A 15,844-nucleotide genomic window follows, 5' to 3' on the forward strand; every position below is an offset into this window, starting at 1 on the left:
AGCTTGAAAAACTCTGGCTATGTCTTCCTCATGTGAAATTCAGCCAAGGGGTTGAAGATGGACAAAAATTAGCTTTTAATTTTGTTTTTAATTCATTTTAATAACTAAATAACCAAAATGCCCTTAATTAAAAACTATGGTGTTTTATCTTCCTTTAGGTATTTTTGTCCAAACTAGTATAATGGTCTAATTACTATCCAAGGACCTCCAATTTAAAAACCTATTACTCACAAGTACTTAGTACCTTTGTGAACTAGAAAACACATTTTACAACTTTTACAATTTAGTCCTAAATATCAAATTGGACCCTCTATCGATAAAATTTCTAAACGAAATTTTCACACAATTATGAAATCATGCCATAGACCTTAAAATGATAATAAAATAATTATTTATATCTCATATTTGTGGACCCGAAACCACTATTTCGATTAGGCCATAATTCGGGATATTACAAGACTTCATCGGAATTTTTATACCATTTTGATGCAAATCCATTGCCAAGTCAACAAAAGCACTTAAGATGAATTTGTAACATTTCTTGCCATTCAAATTCAAGTAACAAAACACAAGCTCTCCCATGAAACCCCAATCGATATTTGAATTATGTTTCAGCATCATTTCTACCATATTTTGCATTGAATGTCGAAAATTATTATGCAGGTCTGGAGGATACGTTAACACCGTGATGCACTCATTCACAATATTGCTTAGTGACTTGACAGTGGCCCCATCACCCTCGATGATGCCATTGCCATCCCAATCAATATTTGAATTATGTTTCAGCATCATTTCTACCATATTTTGCATTGAACGTCAAAAATTATTATGCAGGTCTGGAGGATACGGTAACACCACGATGCACTCATTCACAATATTGCTCAGTGACTTGACAGTGGCCCCATCACCCTCGATGATGCCATTGCTGTTGGCAATGATAGTTTTATTGATCGGAGTTTACTGCTTTGAGGTTAAATCATGTCCTTCGACATCAACATGGTGGTGGTGGTGGTAGTCTGAATGTTGGACAAAACACGTTAGCGAAAAAAATATAAATATAAATAAACAAATAAAATATAAATTGAATAATACTAGATATTGATGCCTATTTTAGACAGTTTCCTTATGTAACACCCCGAACCCGAAACCGACACCGGAGTCGAACACGAGGTGTTAACTGACTTTAACCCCTTATAAAATTTATTTTCCAGACACTGCCCAATCTGTGTACTAGTCGTTTTAAAAATCATATCTTGAGTTTCGTAACTCGAAAATCAGTTTCGTAATTTTTCCCAGAAACTAGACTCATGTGCCCATCTATGTATTTTTTTCTAGAATTTTTGGTCGGGCCAATTAGTACAGTTTATTAGTCAAAGTCTCCCATGTTGCAGGGGTCGACTACACTGACCTTTGCCCATTACGACTTGGATATCTCCCTGCACGGGGCTTCAATACTGATGCCGTTTGTTTCTATGAAAACTAGACTCAGAGAGGAATCTATACATATATGGTACGACCCCTAATTATCTCTGGTTAATTTATAATGAATTTCCAAAGTCGGAGCAGGGAATCCAGAAACCGTTCTGGCCCTGTCCCACAAAAATCTGATTATCTCTTAATATACTGCCCATATGATCTTTTCGTTACTTCCTCATGAAAACAGACTCATCGAGCTTCGATTACATAATTTATTCATTAATTAATTCCACTCCTACTATTTTTAGTGATTTTTGAATCTCATAACACTGCTGCTGCCAGCATCTGTTACGAAAGTAACTAGGTCCATTTCATGCCTACCCTTGATCCAACTCAATCGAACATTCGTGCCATTTTCGCATGGCTTAAAGTTTACATGCCAAAGTTCAAACACAACGTAATAGCTTATACATGCCAAAATGTTCTTCTAAGCCAACTAAGAAGAAAGTACCAAAACTTGCTATCGGGTGTGATGACTTCGATGACGGCCCGATCACGCAAAAAGAGATGTGTCCAAGAAACCTAGAATAGGTGACAAGGAAACACCGAGTGAGTTTATAACTCAGTAAGTCATAAGCTATGCACTACCATCCATCAATAACATTATCACAAGAGAAAACAAAATGGAACGAGGCTAATTACTCCATCCATTCCGAACCATACCATAGTTCCTCCAACCTATCGATTCAATTTCATATCAATTCATGCATTCACATTCCATATACTCATCAATAGGACATTGAAGCATTTTCATAAATCAATTTATTTTCGTTACAATCAAACGACTAAACGGCCTTTCACCCATCCTACGATAAATTTTATGTACGTGACTTCAAGTATAGTTGTCACATAGGTTCAAACTTACCGAGCTCAACACCAAGTATAAGCATATCACCTATTAGCCATGTACTCAAGACACTTACCCGATCCGCTGTCCGCGATCGACTCAATAGTGTCGCACACATAGTGTCCATAATGATTCACAAATGTATATTGAGTCCGCACACTCAGTGCTATATAATCAACTCGCACACTTAGTGCTACGTAATCAAATCGCACACTTAGTGCTACATAGTCAAACTCGCACACTTAGTGCCGCATGGTCAATTCGCACACTTAGTGCATCATATTCATTTCGCACACTTAGTGCAACATAGTCAAATCGCACACTTAGTGCTGTACAATTTAATCCCGCGCACTTAGCGCCAATCTCATGGTCATAAATGGTTATACCCGCACGTTTAGTGCCGAGATCAACAACTCAGTACATCTTACCTCTTTTCTTTTCATTCAACAATTTCATCATCACATACGTACATGCATATATATATGTATATTTATTCATTCCATTCAGCATCAATACATAAACATTATGACCATTTGAAATAATACCAACTACATGCTTAATGACTTACCTTGTGTTGGGTAAGACGGTTCCAACTCGACTACTCAGTGATCTTTTCTTTGCCTTTATCGGATCTAGTTCCCTTTTGCTCTTGAGCTTAAGTTCAACAAAATTTAAAATAGTCATTAATTGACTATTCAAGTATTACTTTCAGAATAATATATATATTGATTTGACCTTCACACACATAGATTATAGTAAGCTTTATAATAGTCAATAAATAACTCATTGGCAAATTTTCATTAATGTTTACAACAAAATCACATATTCACTACGAGCTGTTTTCCTGAGCAGTAGTCGCTAAATTGTTTATAACTGGAGCTACAAAACTCCAAATCACTAGCCGTTAATTTTCCCTGAATATAGACTCGTATATCTTCCATCCATAAAATTTTCAGAATTTTTGGCTTGGCCAATCAATACCAGATTTTTCTTAAAGTTTCCCCTGTTTCACTGTTTGACTATTCTGACCACTCTTCACTACGAATCAAATTTCTCATTTTACAGAATTCAAAATGTGTTGTATTTGATCTCATTTGAAACTAGACTCGTTAAGGAGTCTAAGCATATAAATTTTATCTTATAATCATTTTTGTACAATTTATAATGATTTCCTAAAAACAGAACAGGGAATCTAGTAGTCATTTTGACTCAGCCCCACAATACTTCAAATATCTCAAGATCGGTAACTCTTTTGTTTTTATAGTTTCTTTTGTAAGAAAATAGACTCTTCAAGCTTTAATGGCATAATTCACTCAGCTTCTAATTCAACTCCTACAAATTATGGCGATTTTCCAAAATCACCTTACTGCTGCTGTCCCCAAACAGATTATTACCAAATCAAATACTAACATTAGCATTTCACCTTAATAGCTAGCTTACCAAGCCTTAATTTAACATATTAATCTTTAACATATCTTTCACTTTTCATCAACAACTATCAAAAAGCTCAAGCACTCATCAATGGCAAAACACAAAATCATCATCAATCCACAAAATTGAACCATGGGTTTTTAGAACTCAAGTCAACTACTAAAACATGCATGCATCTCAAGAACAACATCAAACATACCTTAGTCTAGCAAACCACCATAGCCGATTTTCTCAAGCTTTTTCCCCTTCCTTTCTTTCCTCTATTCGGCCAAGGATGTTCAAGAATGAACACTTTTTTTTTCTTTCTTCAATTCACGGCAACAAGGGGTGAGACCATGTTATTTTTTTTTTCCATCACCCTTCCTTTCATTATTTAATCACCATGCTCATTATTTTATTTTTCTTAACATACATCACTAGCATAACATGTTGGAGACATGTTTCCACCCATAGCATGGCCGGCCACTACATATTAGGGAGGGGGAATTTGACATGCAAGTCCCCTTTTTCTTCCACATGCACTAGTAGGTCCTCATGCATTGACCTATCACATTTTAAAATTTTCTCATATAAGTCCTATTGACTAAATTCACATGCAATCGACTAAATCGAAGCATGAAATTTTCACACATTCATGATTACATATTCTAGACAATAAACATCACATTCAAACCTTTCAGTGACTCGGTTTAGCGGTCCCGAAACCACTTCCCGACTAGGGTCGAATTAGGGTTGTCACACCTTAAGACAGATTCAGCCACTCCTACGGTACTTGCACACAAGGTGGAGTTTCAAGCTTGTCATCCAATCACCTTTCAAGTGGGTTCTCATATATATACTCATCTCACACTTGGTATTTAACCAATGTGGGATCTAAGCTTTTCTTTTCCTCAACAAATATGATATACCATTGTAAATGTCTCATGGACTGTAATATAAAACCATAATTTTATGATTCAACTCTCCACCTTTACCAATCGAGAATATGCCTCAAAGTTTCCAAAAATTACAATTTTTCCAACACCGAACACTACTGTATGCCTCCTCAACAAGTGAACTCGGCAACCTTGTCGTCACAAAGAATTTGTTAGAGCCACAAAGATCAAAGGAAAGATTAATAAACCTTGGGGAATCAAGTAAGATGCTACTGGTGCCTTTTACTTCATAATCTTTTGATCTAACATCACTTCTCTTTTCGTTAATCTCGCCATTTTCTTACATATACAGTGAGTTGAAATTCTCAAAGAGGAAACGATCAACATTAGCAAGTATCCCATATCATTTATGTTTCCTTGATGACCATGATTTTTGACAAAGTTTACTGCAAAAGATAGGGTTTTCAATTTTTGTTTTAATTCTATCTCCGTTTTGCTTTCGATTCTAAGTTTGAAAATCCTTACTGCTTTTTCTTTCCTTTCTCGTGTGTCGACTAAGTGCCATGTGAGATCTTGGGGGCTAGTATCGGAGAAGAAGATGATGATGGTGGCGATAGTGGTGGTTGAAGAGATGATAAAGGATGGTGATGATGAACAAATGATAATGAAACAAAGAAAACAAAATTATTAGAATAATTATAAAATAATTCGTTTTTAGTAATATCGAAAATTGTGGTTTGGAAATTTTGATTTTTGATAATCGATTTATTAAAATTTATTAATTAATATTTATGAGTCTATTTTAGTATTATATTAAATTTTGGTCTGACAAATTTATTAATTAAATAGTAGTTAATGTACAAGTGTTTTAACGTTAAAATTAGTGTTCTGAAAAATGAGGTGTCGAGACTTCATTTCTGTAAACCGAATTTATAAATTTTTTTATTAAATATTTATGAAATTATTATATAGATTAATTAAATTTTGGATAGCTAATTTTATCAAATTAGTGATTAATTGAAGTATAAGAATTAAATCGTAAAAGTGATAAAAGTTTGATTGCTATGAATTTTTAAATTGTTCAAGGATCAATTGAGTAATTGTATGAGTAGTTGACAATGATGTAGGATTCCACCTATAATTGCTTAATGAAGATTAAGTTAAACTAATTGGATTTAATTAAGTTAAATTATGATTAATTAATAGTTAATTAAAATATATAAGGAAAATTTAAAAGAAATGAAAGTGGTATTATAAAGGCGAGCAAAATTCGAATCAATTAGAAAAAATAAAAAAAATGAATTTCGAGATAATCAAATAGATTTATTCGAATTATTCAATTCAACTCGAATAAATAATTCGAGTTTCAAGTTTGAATCGAATTGAATTTTACAATTCGAACAACTTGAATAATTCGAATAACAAATTGGTATAAATACCATTTTGGCCCCTATTAAGCTTGAAAATAAATAATTTGGTCTCTCTCAACAAAAATTAAAAAAATCAAAATAATTTTCAAAAATTCAAAATATTTATAAAAATTCCAAAATTTATATTTTAAAAAAATTAAAAATTTTAAAAGAATATAAAGAAAGTTAAAATTTTCTAGAATAATAATTTTGGAGAATTAAATAAGTTAATTAATGATTCAAGTTTATCATACTAAATATATATATGGTTTCAAATTTATGTGCTTTAAAATAGAATTAGTTATATTATAACATGATTTTAATTTGACATGTTTAATTTTTTAATTTAACTCGAACAAATCCACTCGATTCGACTCAACTCGAATTTCATTTCACTTGAATCAATTCGAAAAAATTTCAAATTGAATTAGGATGATAAAATAGGACTTATTAACTCAATTAACTTGTAATTTTTCATTCGATTTGATCAAAGACTCACCTATGAATAAGGGAAAATAGGGTTTCAAAGTTTTAAGCTTTCATCCCTCGTTTTGGTAAGCTATTCAATTAATTTTCTTATAATTTTTTATGATTTTGACATCTTAGAAGCTTAATTTAGTTAGCCCAGAGACTATTTTGGAAAACTGTTAAAGTTTATAAAAGTTCCATTATTGAATCTTGAAGCTTTTGGTACTAAATTGATAGATTTTAAGTCTAGATATAAAAAATGATTAATTTGTAAAGTGAAATTTGATAGTTTTGACTGTAGGGATTGAAGTGTAAATATTTTGAAATTTAGATTAATTTTTTATAATTTTAAATATTAGAGGGATGTATAAGGATGAAATTGAGATCAGTTTCAAAATCAAAACTCAAATTTAAAAGTTATGGAAAATTCAATTTTAAAGACTAAATTGAATAAAATACAAAATTTTAGTGAATATCCGGTAAATAGAATTGAACTAATATATATTTATAGTATGCTATTAATTATTGTTTGGAATTGATAATTAAATTAAATTATCATTTAAATTGAGATTTAAACTAATAGGAAGATACTTGCAGAAATGGAAAAATTAGATTAGTCACTGACTGACATGTTGTTGATTAAAAGCTTGTACGGATTTTATTATATTAATTTTCAGTTATTAAAGTGTTTTAGTATCTTGTTTGTTACCGAATTGTTAAGCATAGTATCAATATTCTTCTTCCTCTCGATTTCGTCTCTTTTTTCTTCTTTCTATTCTGTCATTCCTCTCTCAAATCTTTTCTAGTTGCATGAGTAACTTCCACTGAAAACTGTTGGTGGTAGTGTGGAAGAAGACCAAGAAAAAGAGAGTGAAACAAAAAAGAAGAAAATTTAGAATCCATCTTTCTCATTTCACCACTTTTTTTAACAAGATTCTTGTACTTTATAACAGCTGAGTTGAATGGCAATTAAGCACTTACTTTTTTTTTATTTCATGCCATAACCCTTTAGGTACTATTAGTTTGTAGCTAACGACGATGGGGATACAATCTTCGGAAAGCAGAAGGATGAGGAGGCTGTTTTTCTTGTGGTTTTCTTTATAGAGATGGTATCCACTAGTACTAGTACCCAAATCAGCAAGTTCAAACCCAGTTGAAGCTCTTGAACAAGCCTGCTGTTAAATCCGTCAAATTCAGTTTCTTGTATTAGTATTTCATTTTCTCTCTCTCCCTTGCAAAACGCAAGCAGAGTATAAGTTTAAGGCAGACTTTAGCAATGTGGTTTTCTATGCACGATTTTTTATGTTTTCATGGTTTAGCTTGTTGAAGCATTTTGAGACTTTGTTGTGAACTTATTGGTTGGAACTCTCAATAAAGATCGGAGATAAAATCACAGTAAAAAACCAATAGTGGACGTGTTGAGGGCCGGACCCCTCAACAGTAGTGTTATTAATTGGACAAATGCGTAGGGATTTAATTTCAAAAGTTTTAAGAATATAAGGATTGGGAGTAGAATTAGACCTTACAGTTACAGATATGATATAAAATGAAAAGCAGGGGAGTATTATATGTAGAGGAAAGGGAAAAGAAAAAGGAAGAGTGTTATGGACAATGATGGTTTACTCAGGGGAAATGGAGGCTTCACTTCGTTTCGAAGGCAAAGCAGCGGTTTGTGAGTGCACCAGTATTGACCACAACACTTGAGAACTTCCTCGCATGGGCATGACTTCACATCCTTGTACAGGATGTATATACCTCTTCCTGCACCTCAAACGAGTTTCGATTGAAGGCGATTCCAGAGCCTCTTGAATGGGGAGAAGAGGGAACGAAACACTCCATTTGGAGAAGTGAGTCTGGCACTCTTTAACTCATTGGTAGGTGAGGAGTTGGAAGGAAATTAAATACAAAAGAGGGGACTTAAAAAAAGACAATGTAGGTTTGCTGAGAGAGGTTAGTTGTGCGCTTCAAATTCTCCATGTTTCCTAATTTCCACAGCAATTATGCAATTAAATTTCAACATGTTATAATATCTGGGTGGTGTGTCTTTGTCACGCAAGTTCTATTATTTGATTTAACCCCAAATTGTAGTAACCTCCTTGTAGGGTCATAGTTTCACACTTGGATATATATATATACATATATATTTATGAACAAAATATGAATGAGTCATAAAATAAATGTGAGAAAGTTGAAACCTAAACAATTTGAATAAGCCAATGCCTCCTCTACCGTGAAATGGGTATGGGCTAAAAAGCTAAATAACTACAACATTATATATATTGAAGGTAAAATGAAAATAGAAGATATGTCTGCCTAATTTGTCAAATAGCATTTGGTTAATTACCTCAAGAAAGGATTTCAATTGAAAAGTGAAGTTGAAGGTTTTGAGCAACCTTATATAATTTTTTCATCTTAATTATTTAGCACTGATGTTTATTTAATAGATTTGGGACAAAATGTCATTTATAGTTAACATCAACTAAATTGGAACCCAAACATACATACATACATACATATATATATATATAACTGCTGTTGAGCCATCATTGAGTGCCCGAATCCAGCCTTTCTTGTCCATCTTCCATGTAATAACAATCTTTGGTCCTCCCACACCCATCTTTATTTCGCATATTTTTTTAGCTAAGAATGAGGTAAATTATGAACATGAAGACAACTCTATTGCAAATTATGAACCCATGCGAAAATAAATGGTTTAAATCTTCATATTTTCTTTTAAAATTTTATTTAAATTTCTTCATTGTTGATTTAGCATTTTTTTTAAATGCAAAATAACTTTTTTAATTAATTTTATCAATTTAGTTCTACATGAAAATTTTAAATTTTAGTTTTCCAACTAAAAATCCTATTTCAAAAATTATGAAAATATAAAAATTTCTATAAAATTTAAATTTTTTTTGAAAATATGAAAATATTTTACTTTTTAATTTTAAAGAATTCCTATTTTTTTTAAAAGGTTAACCATGACAGTGGCAAAATTTCGAGATAAAAATATTTAAATAATAAATTTAACACTTAAAGTTTATATATTTTTATTAATATGGCCCTATTCTTTTCGTTAAATTTGATAATTAACTTATTAAAAAATGTTAAATCATTTTTCTTTAACAAAAATACTAACTAGAACATTATTTTTCCAATGAAGTTGATATAAGTAAATTTAACACCCCAGACTCAACCTGGTTGCCAAATCTAAATGCATGACTCCGTTACATTGCCGAAGCAACTCAAACTATCTAATGAAATCAATTACGAAGTTAAGATTTGGATCCGAACTCAATGTGTCAAATTCAACAATGTATATTAAGACATTGAAGTTCATGCCTCAAGACTTGATCCCGAGACATAGCTCTCCTATTTCATACCCCTAGCTTTGATGTTTAAGTCTTAAGGCAAGAAACAAGCCACCTAACAATTCACGTATACTTTATGCTAATATTACATCATTTGTCTTATGTGGACACTTATAAATATCTAAAAAATATAAAAATTAATCAAAATTAAAAAATATATATAAAAGGTTCATAAATATTCAAAAATATTAGCATAAAAATACACATAAATTGCGATGCAAACTATTATGTAAAAAAAACATTTTAGCCCGTATCTCCATTAAACAAAATTAATTTTACTCTTTTTAAAAAAAGTTAAGGGTCAAAATCAGCTTTTCTTTAAAAATTGAATGCCGAATTTAGCTCAAAAGAAACAATAAAGTTCAAATTGACAAAAATAAATAAATAAATAAATAAAATAAAATAAAAGATATATCCTTTAAAGCGAAATTTGTACAAGATCTAAACTTTTAATTTAAAAAAAAGTATAAAAACCTTTTACACATTAAACCAAAACCAAAATAACAATGACATTAAACCAAACCAAACCAAAATAACAATGATACAATTTTGATACTATTTCAATTTTTTCCAATATTAGTACGCAACAGTTAATATCAAGACAGTACCTGAAGAGCTCTTCTCGATGTTTCAAGATAACGAGGACCATTATTTGCCAGACTGTGTCCCCTGTAAATAACTCCATGAGTGGTAACCACAAAACTTGGTTCATCAAGTCAAATATATACTATCTAAGACTGCAAATCCAGCTGCAACCCCTCCTTCGTTCGATGATGATACCTTGGTCCTCATCAAGTAGCCACATTGGTCATTCATGATGACACTCTCCTTGTTCCTGCAAGTGCAAACTGGTGACTCTCCGGTGCATCCAAAATGAGATGTTGAGAGTAAAAGGGTAAAGCTTTAAAGATGTGAAATCCATTTCAAATGACGTTACCAGACTCTTCATTTTCCTGAAGTATCATTTTAGATATTTGTGTTCGACACATAACACATGGATATATAAATATGACCTTCCAAAGATCCTATAAATATAAGGAAAAACTTTGGGCATATTAAACCTACCCATGTTGGTTATATACTCACATCCAACACTTGCACCTGAATCCGAGTAACATAATTTTTGAATATTTTCTTTTCCTTTTATTCCCATTCGGGATTGATAAGTAAAGGGAGAATTTAATACAATTTGTATGTAAACGACACAAACTGCAGTGAAGGGGTGAAACTTACTACTAAGATATACCTTAAGTAAGCACTGTATACCCCAAGCTCTGATATGGCATGATCTTTATGACAAATGCCATCACGAATCAAAAATGTGGGAGAAACAGCTGGGAAAATCCTCTGCATAAGTATATAAGCAGCATCTTCTTCAGACCCTTCCTTTTGCAATCGTAGAAGGGTTTCTTTCACATCATCACCATAGATATTGTTCCCTGAAGTGGAACCGAAGACTCAATTCTCAACTAAAAGAATAACAACAATGAAGAACAATATTTATATTCTAAAGTTTTTAAGATATAGAACCTCCTCCTTCTCTTTGGGGCTTCATGACAAATAACTCAGGTTTTTCTATTGCTTTCTTGGTGATGTCTGAGTCAACCAAACTCCACAGTCCAGCAAAGCACTTCCGCAGTTTGGCGGTATCCTCTTTGCTCTCAAGGAACCTACATGCATGGAGAAGAGAAAAATAAAAGACATACAACTCGAGGTAATTGCTCACTAAAAATTTAGACTAATATTATTGCACTATGAAGAAAAAAGCACGCTATAATCTTCCAATAGCCTAGCTCCAAAAATTTTGGAGTTGCCACTTTTTCCGTTGAATAAACAGTAAATGCAATGAAGTTTTGAGATTTCGTGTGAAAGGGAAAAAAGTTTACTACATAATTATAAAGCTAAGCAACCTCTAGTCACTGGCAATAAATCTTTCAAGAGGATGTTTCTAAGTCTAACTCAGTTAAGTGATAAATCCATTGATAACTTGGGTATAATATTGCTAAAACATTATTTGTAGAGAAACTATAGAATTATTTACCTCTCAAGCACATTAGGTTTTGCAAGTTCTTGTTGAATCTTCTTAGTTCCTGCTAAATGATATGATATTGATGGGCACTTGATAGCTGAAGATTGCTCCATTAGCAGTCGAGCTCTCCACTCCTAAAAATTGTAAATGTAACAAACACATCAGAAGCACAAACAGGAAAAAAATAAGTCTAATGATGCTGTAATTGGCAAAGGTGAACACTTCACAGTGTATAAAGTCTGAAAATGACAAAAAAAAAAAACGAATCCATCAAAGTCATACTAGTGATAGTGGCTATTTTAGAATAACATGAAAAGCAAACCATCAAAATCGTGTGTGTGACAAGGAGCAAAAAGAAAAAGGTTGAATTGCTTACTGATTCTGAAGGATAGTCAGTAGGTGCATACCCTGCTCTAAAATAGACAACTGCAACTGCTTGGCCACCTCTACAGGTGCAAGAATTTCAGACATTAACACAGGAGGCTGGGCATGCTAATTCTAGAATCTAATAAGAAAAATCAACACTATGCAGTAGAATGAAGATACATACACAAGAAATGTGCCATCAGGCAGAAGTTGGCCTTCGCTATCAATTTCAGCCAGTGTTTTCCTGATAGTTCTCACATTATATGTGATACCAAGCTAAGGAATGCAATGCCAAGTGAGCTTGGGATCAAAGCTTTCTAACTTATAATAATAATAATAATAACGATCTAAACATGTTTACTACAAAAAGGTTTTACCATATTTGTTCAACCAATAGACATAAAGGTTAAAGAGGATATCTTTCCTTCAACACTGTACAAAGCCAATGCTGGTCATACATATTGCGTTCTTCAGTCTGAACAACAATCATAGCTACAGCCCTGTACACCTCAAAAAAAAGATATTATAAGCAGCAACATGACTTCAATGGTTGCAGGAAGACAAGAATCATCAGGGTATATTCTTTGAAAGTTAACCTGGGGTTATTATATTCAGTCCAAGCTTTAGCCAATGCCTCAGCAAACTGCCCAGTTGCAGTGTTTCCTGGGATCCTTTTAGAATCTAAACCAAGGTCTTCTCCATAGTAATTAAGTAGGGTCCTGCAAAATGACTAGCAATGGTTGAGAAAAAACTTGTTGATAATTTAGTTTGCTGAACAATGCATAAGCAATTCAGAATATCTTTCAAGCTTTTGCATCAGTACACCAACAAATATTTCTATTACTCCTTTATGCTGCTATAATTCAAATATTAGGGGCATAATGAAAGTGCAACATTGATATTAAGTTTCACACCTACAATGATTATGTTTTTTTCAATTAGGGTTAGCAGTAAACATAGGCTAATGAAACTTTCTCTAGTAATTGATCACTACCAGAGTAAAAACCCTAACAAAGAACCTTGACTATAATTATAAGACATCTATGCCTCAGATTTTTCTTTGCATGGTAAAAGAACACTGTACCTAATTCCCCAAAATTAAACTCATTTGAAGTGACAAGAACAAACACGCACCATTTGAATGCCTTTCTCAATAAGGTTCCTTCAATATGGAAATTACAGCACATAATATTCAAACTTAGGCAAACAAAAATGAAGTTATGATGGAGATACTTAGGTAAAATGTTTATTGGCTCAACCTGTGAAGGTCAGTCACAAGACAACCAAGACCAGCAAACGAAGATGAAATTGTGTTAAACTCTATTTGGAGGAGTAATTTAGTTTTCTCATCAAGCATGTAATCTGATCGATGCAAACCCAAGCGAATTTCCTGTTTCAAAAACTGAATATGATTAGAATCTTACGTGTAATAAAAACAAGGCATTGATTTCCACATTTAGAGCAAATCATTTGGAAAATATACGAAAACAATTTAATATGTACCGATGATTGACCCTATAGTACTTGTTTCATCTTACAAAAAACATAATATCACTAAATCTTTCAAAAAGAATTCCATTCTTATAAACAAGTTTTACCAATCTTTAACACACCAGGGAAAGATAAGAGCTTATTAAGTAGCTTCTTGTTCTTAATAGGACCTAGTTTACAGCTTATTGCAGAAAGGAAAATTGAAACACTAGTTGAAAAAGTGACAAAAGGTGAGATGAACGAAAGGGAGGTGCACAGAGATACTAGGAGTACATCTCAGTCTGGACATTAAAACACTCCACTGCCTAAATCAAAATGAATCCTTCCCACATTATTAAAAACCAAATATCCATAAATGTTACCCACTTACCTCTTTCTTGTTCATTTCTAGTATCTTGGAATGAATGTCTAAAAGTCTAGAGGTAAAAGCATCCACTTTTTTTGTCCTGCAATGTTAAGCATTGACAATATCAACTTCAAGCAAACAGTATTCCCACAGGACAAGTTGAATTATGATTCAGAAACTTGCACATCAATTAGTTGCAGTTATAAGAACAAAGCCTGTGCATAACAACAAAACCATTGAGGGAGAGTGAGAGCATACCTAGCTAGGGAGTCTTGCAGAAACTTTCCATCTAAACTTACACGATCGATTAGTTCATTGAAAATTGGAGCTAGTTCACATGCTTGTTTCCAGTAAGATTCTGGAAATGACGTGGGCAACAAAGCAATTGGAGCGTGCACCATGCCAACACCAGGTAGTTTCCCAGACCTCTGCAATTAGACCCAGCCCATCGAATTCAAGCACACAAAAACAAATATAACTCCCTAACTCCCTAAATTCAAATTATGATGTCAACCAGATGTAAAAAAAATAATAATAATAACATCAAAAGATGGTGACAGAATTGCAAACGAAATTCATTTCAATGAGAAGAATCCTAGCAGAGTAGTGGGGATGAAAATGAACCAACAATTACAAAATAATAGGGCACAATGATGATTTTAGGACGATCATATTTACTACAGTTAACAGTTGATGGACTAAAAAGTTCCCTAAAATCAAAACGCAAACAAATTGTGCAATTTAAGTTCAAATTTTGGCTTCTCGTTCACCGAAAAACGAACATCAAGAATGAAATTGCTTCAACCATATTCTTCCTGTAGTTTTTTTTTCTCAGTTTAACATACAATTATCAACATGAACGCTGAATATGAGGGTAAATACAGAAATTAAAAGAAAAAAAAAAAGAAGTAATAAAAAACTAATGTATGGTAAACCTGATCATTTCTGTCACCAACAAGAAGGCCATGAAGAGAACTCCAAACAAGAGCATCATATACAATCTTTTGAATCAAGCCGTCATCAATAACATGACGATCAACAATGGGTTTTCCTGCTGCAGCAATACCCTTTTTGATTTCCATCTCCCCAGCCACTCTTGCGCAGTTTAAAGTCCCAATTTTTAGAACAGCAAAAGGCGATTGTTTTTTTGTGGGAAAGAGAGGCTTTTGCCGGTTGGAATTGGAAAAAGAGGTTGTTTTTGGTTGTGCTATAAAAGCAGTAATACAAAGTGAGTCAACCGAACAAGAAGAAAGGGAGGAATGGCCAACACCCATTTGGACGCTTTTCCTGGTGTCATTCGGAAATACTAATAAGGAACCGTATCTGAAAAAGTACGCTAGTTATGGGAATAATGGTAAATGTGTAAATACTTTGATTATAGGTATATTAAATAATTAAACGTTATCTTTAAAATTAATAATTAACAACATAAACCTACAAGTTAAATTAAAATTCATTTTCAAAATAAAATATTTTTCTCACCAAATTTATATATATATACACTATTAGAAATCATACCACATGCGTATATATATAAAAACCACAAATTTAGAATACAAGTGCTTGTTTTAAAATAACATACAAAAAAGATTTTAATGTTTGTATTGAGAAAATATTTTTTCTTTTGTTTGTCGCTTGACACGGGTTTTCGTTTGTCGCTTCACACGAGTCTATTAAAGTTCTAGGATTTTATTTTCTTGTGAGTTTTTGTGAGGGTTTCTTGTATTCATGTGCT

At 32.6% G+C, this 15,844-nt stretch overlaps 1 protein-coding gene across 1 annotated transcript; it reads right to left on the minus strand.

Moving 5' to 3' along the window:
* Window positions 1-10,258: 10,258 nt before the first annotated feature.
* Window positions 10,259-15,410, minus strand: LOC107935203 (glutathione synthetase, chloroplastic). Its single transcript, XM_016867770.2, has 12 exons — window positions 15,045-15,410; window positions 14,368-14,537; window positions 14,134-14,209; window positions 13,532-13,662; window positions 12,869-12,991; window positions 12,692-12,772; window positions 12,457-12,537; window positions 12,283-12,352; window positions 11,919-12,040; window positions 11,408-11,547; window positions 11,124-11,316; window positions 10,259-10,712 (listed from the first exon to the last, which is right to left on the minus strand). Exons 1-12 carry the CDS (start codon window positions 15,381-15,383, stop codon window positions 10,589-10,591), a joined length of 1,650 nt encoding a protein of 549 aa, XP_016723259.1. The 5' UTR covers window positions 15,384-15,410; the 3' UTR covers window positions 10,259-10,588.
* Between the last annotated feature and the right edge of the window lie 434 nt (window positions 15,411-15,844).

The sequence above is a fragment of the Gossypium hirsutum genome, chromosome A11, assembly GCF_007990345.1.
Source record: "Gossypium hirsutum isolate 1008001.06 chromosome A11, Gossypium_hirsutum_v2.1, whole genome shotgun sequence".
Taxonomy (NCBI): Eukaryota; Viridiplantae; Streptophyta; class Magnoliopsida; order Malvales; family Malvaceae; genus Gossypium; species Gossypium hirsutum.

What these genes read in the sequence shown, in the direction of transcription:
- LOC107935203 (XM_016867770.2), bottom strand. Translation starts at nt 15,383, where the DNA reads ATGGGTGTTGGCCATTCCTCCCTTTCTTCTTGTTCGGTTGACTCACTT. An exon ending in CTTGTGACTGACCTTCACAG is followed by an intron (nt 12,992 to 13,531) that starts GTTGAGCCAATA and finishes GTCATTTTGCAG; the next exon opens with GACCCTACTTAATTACTATG. An exon ending in GTATACAGTGCTTACTTAAG is followed by an intron (nt 10,713 to 11,123) that starts GTATATCTTAGT and finishes TTGCACTTGCAG; the next exon opens with GAACAAGGAGAGTGTCATCA.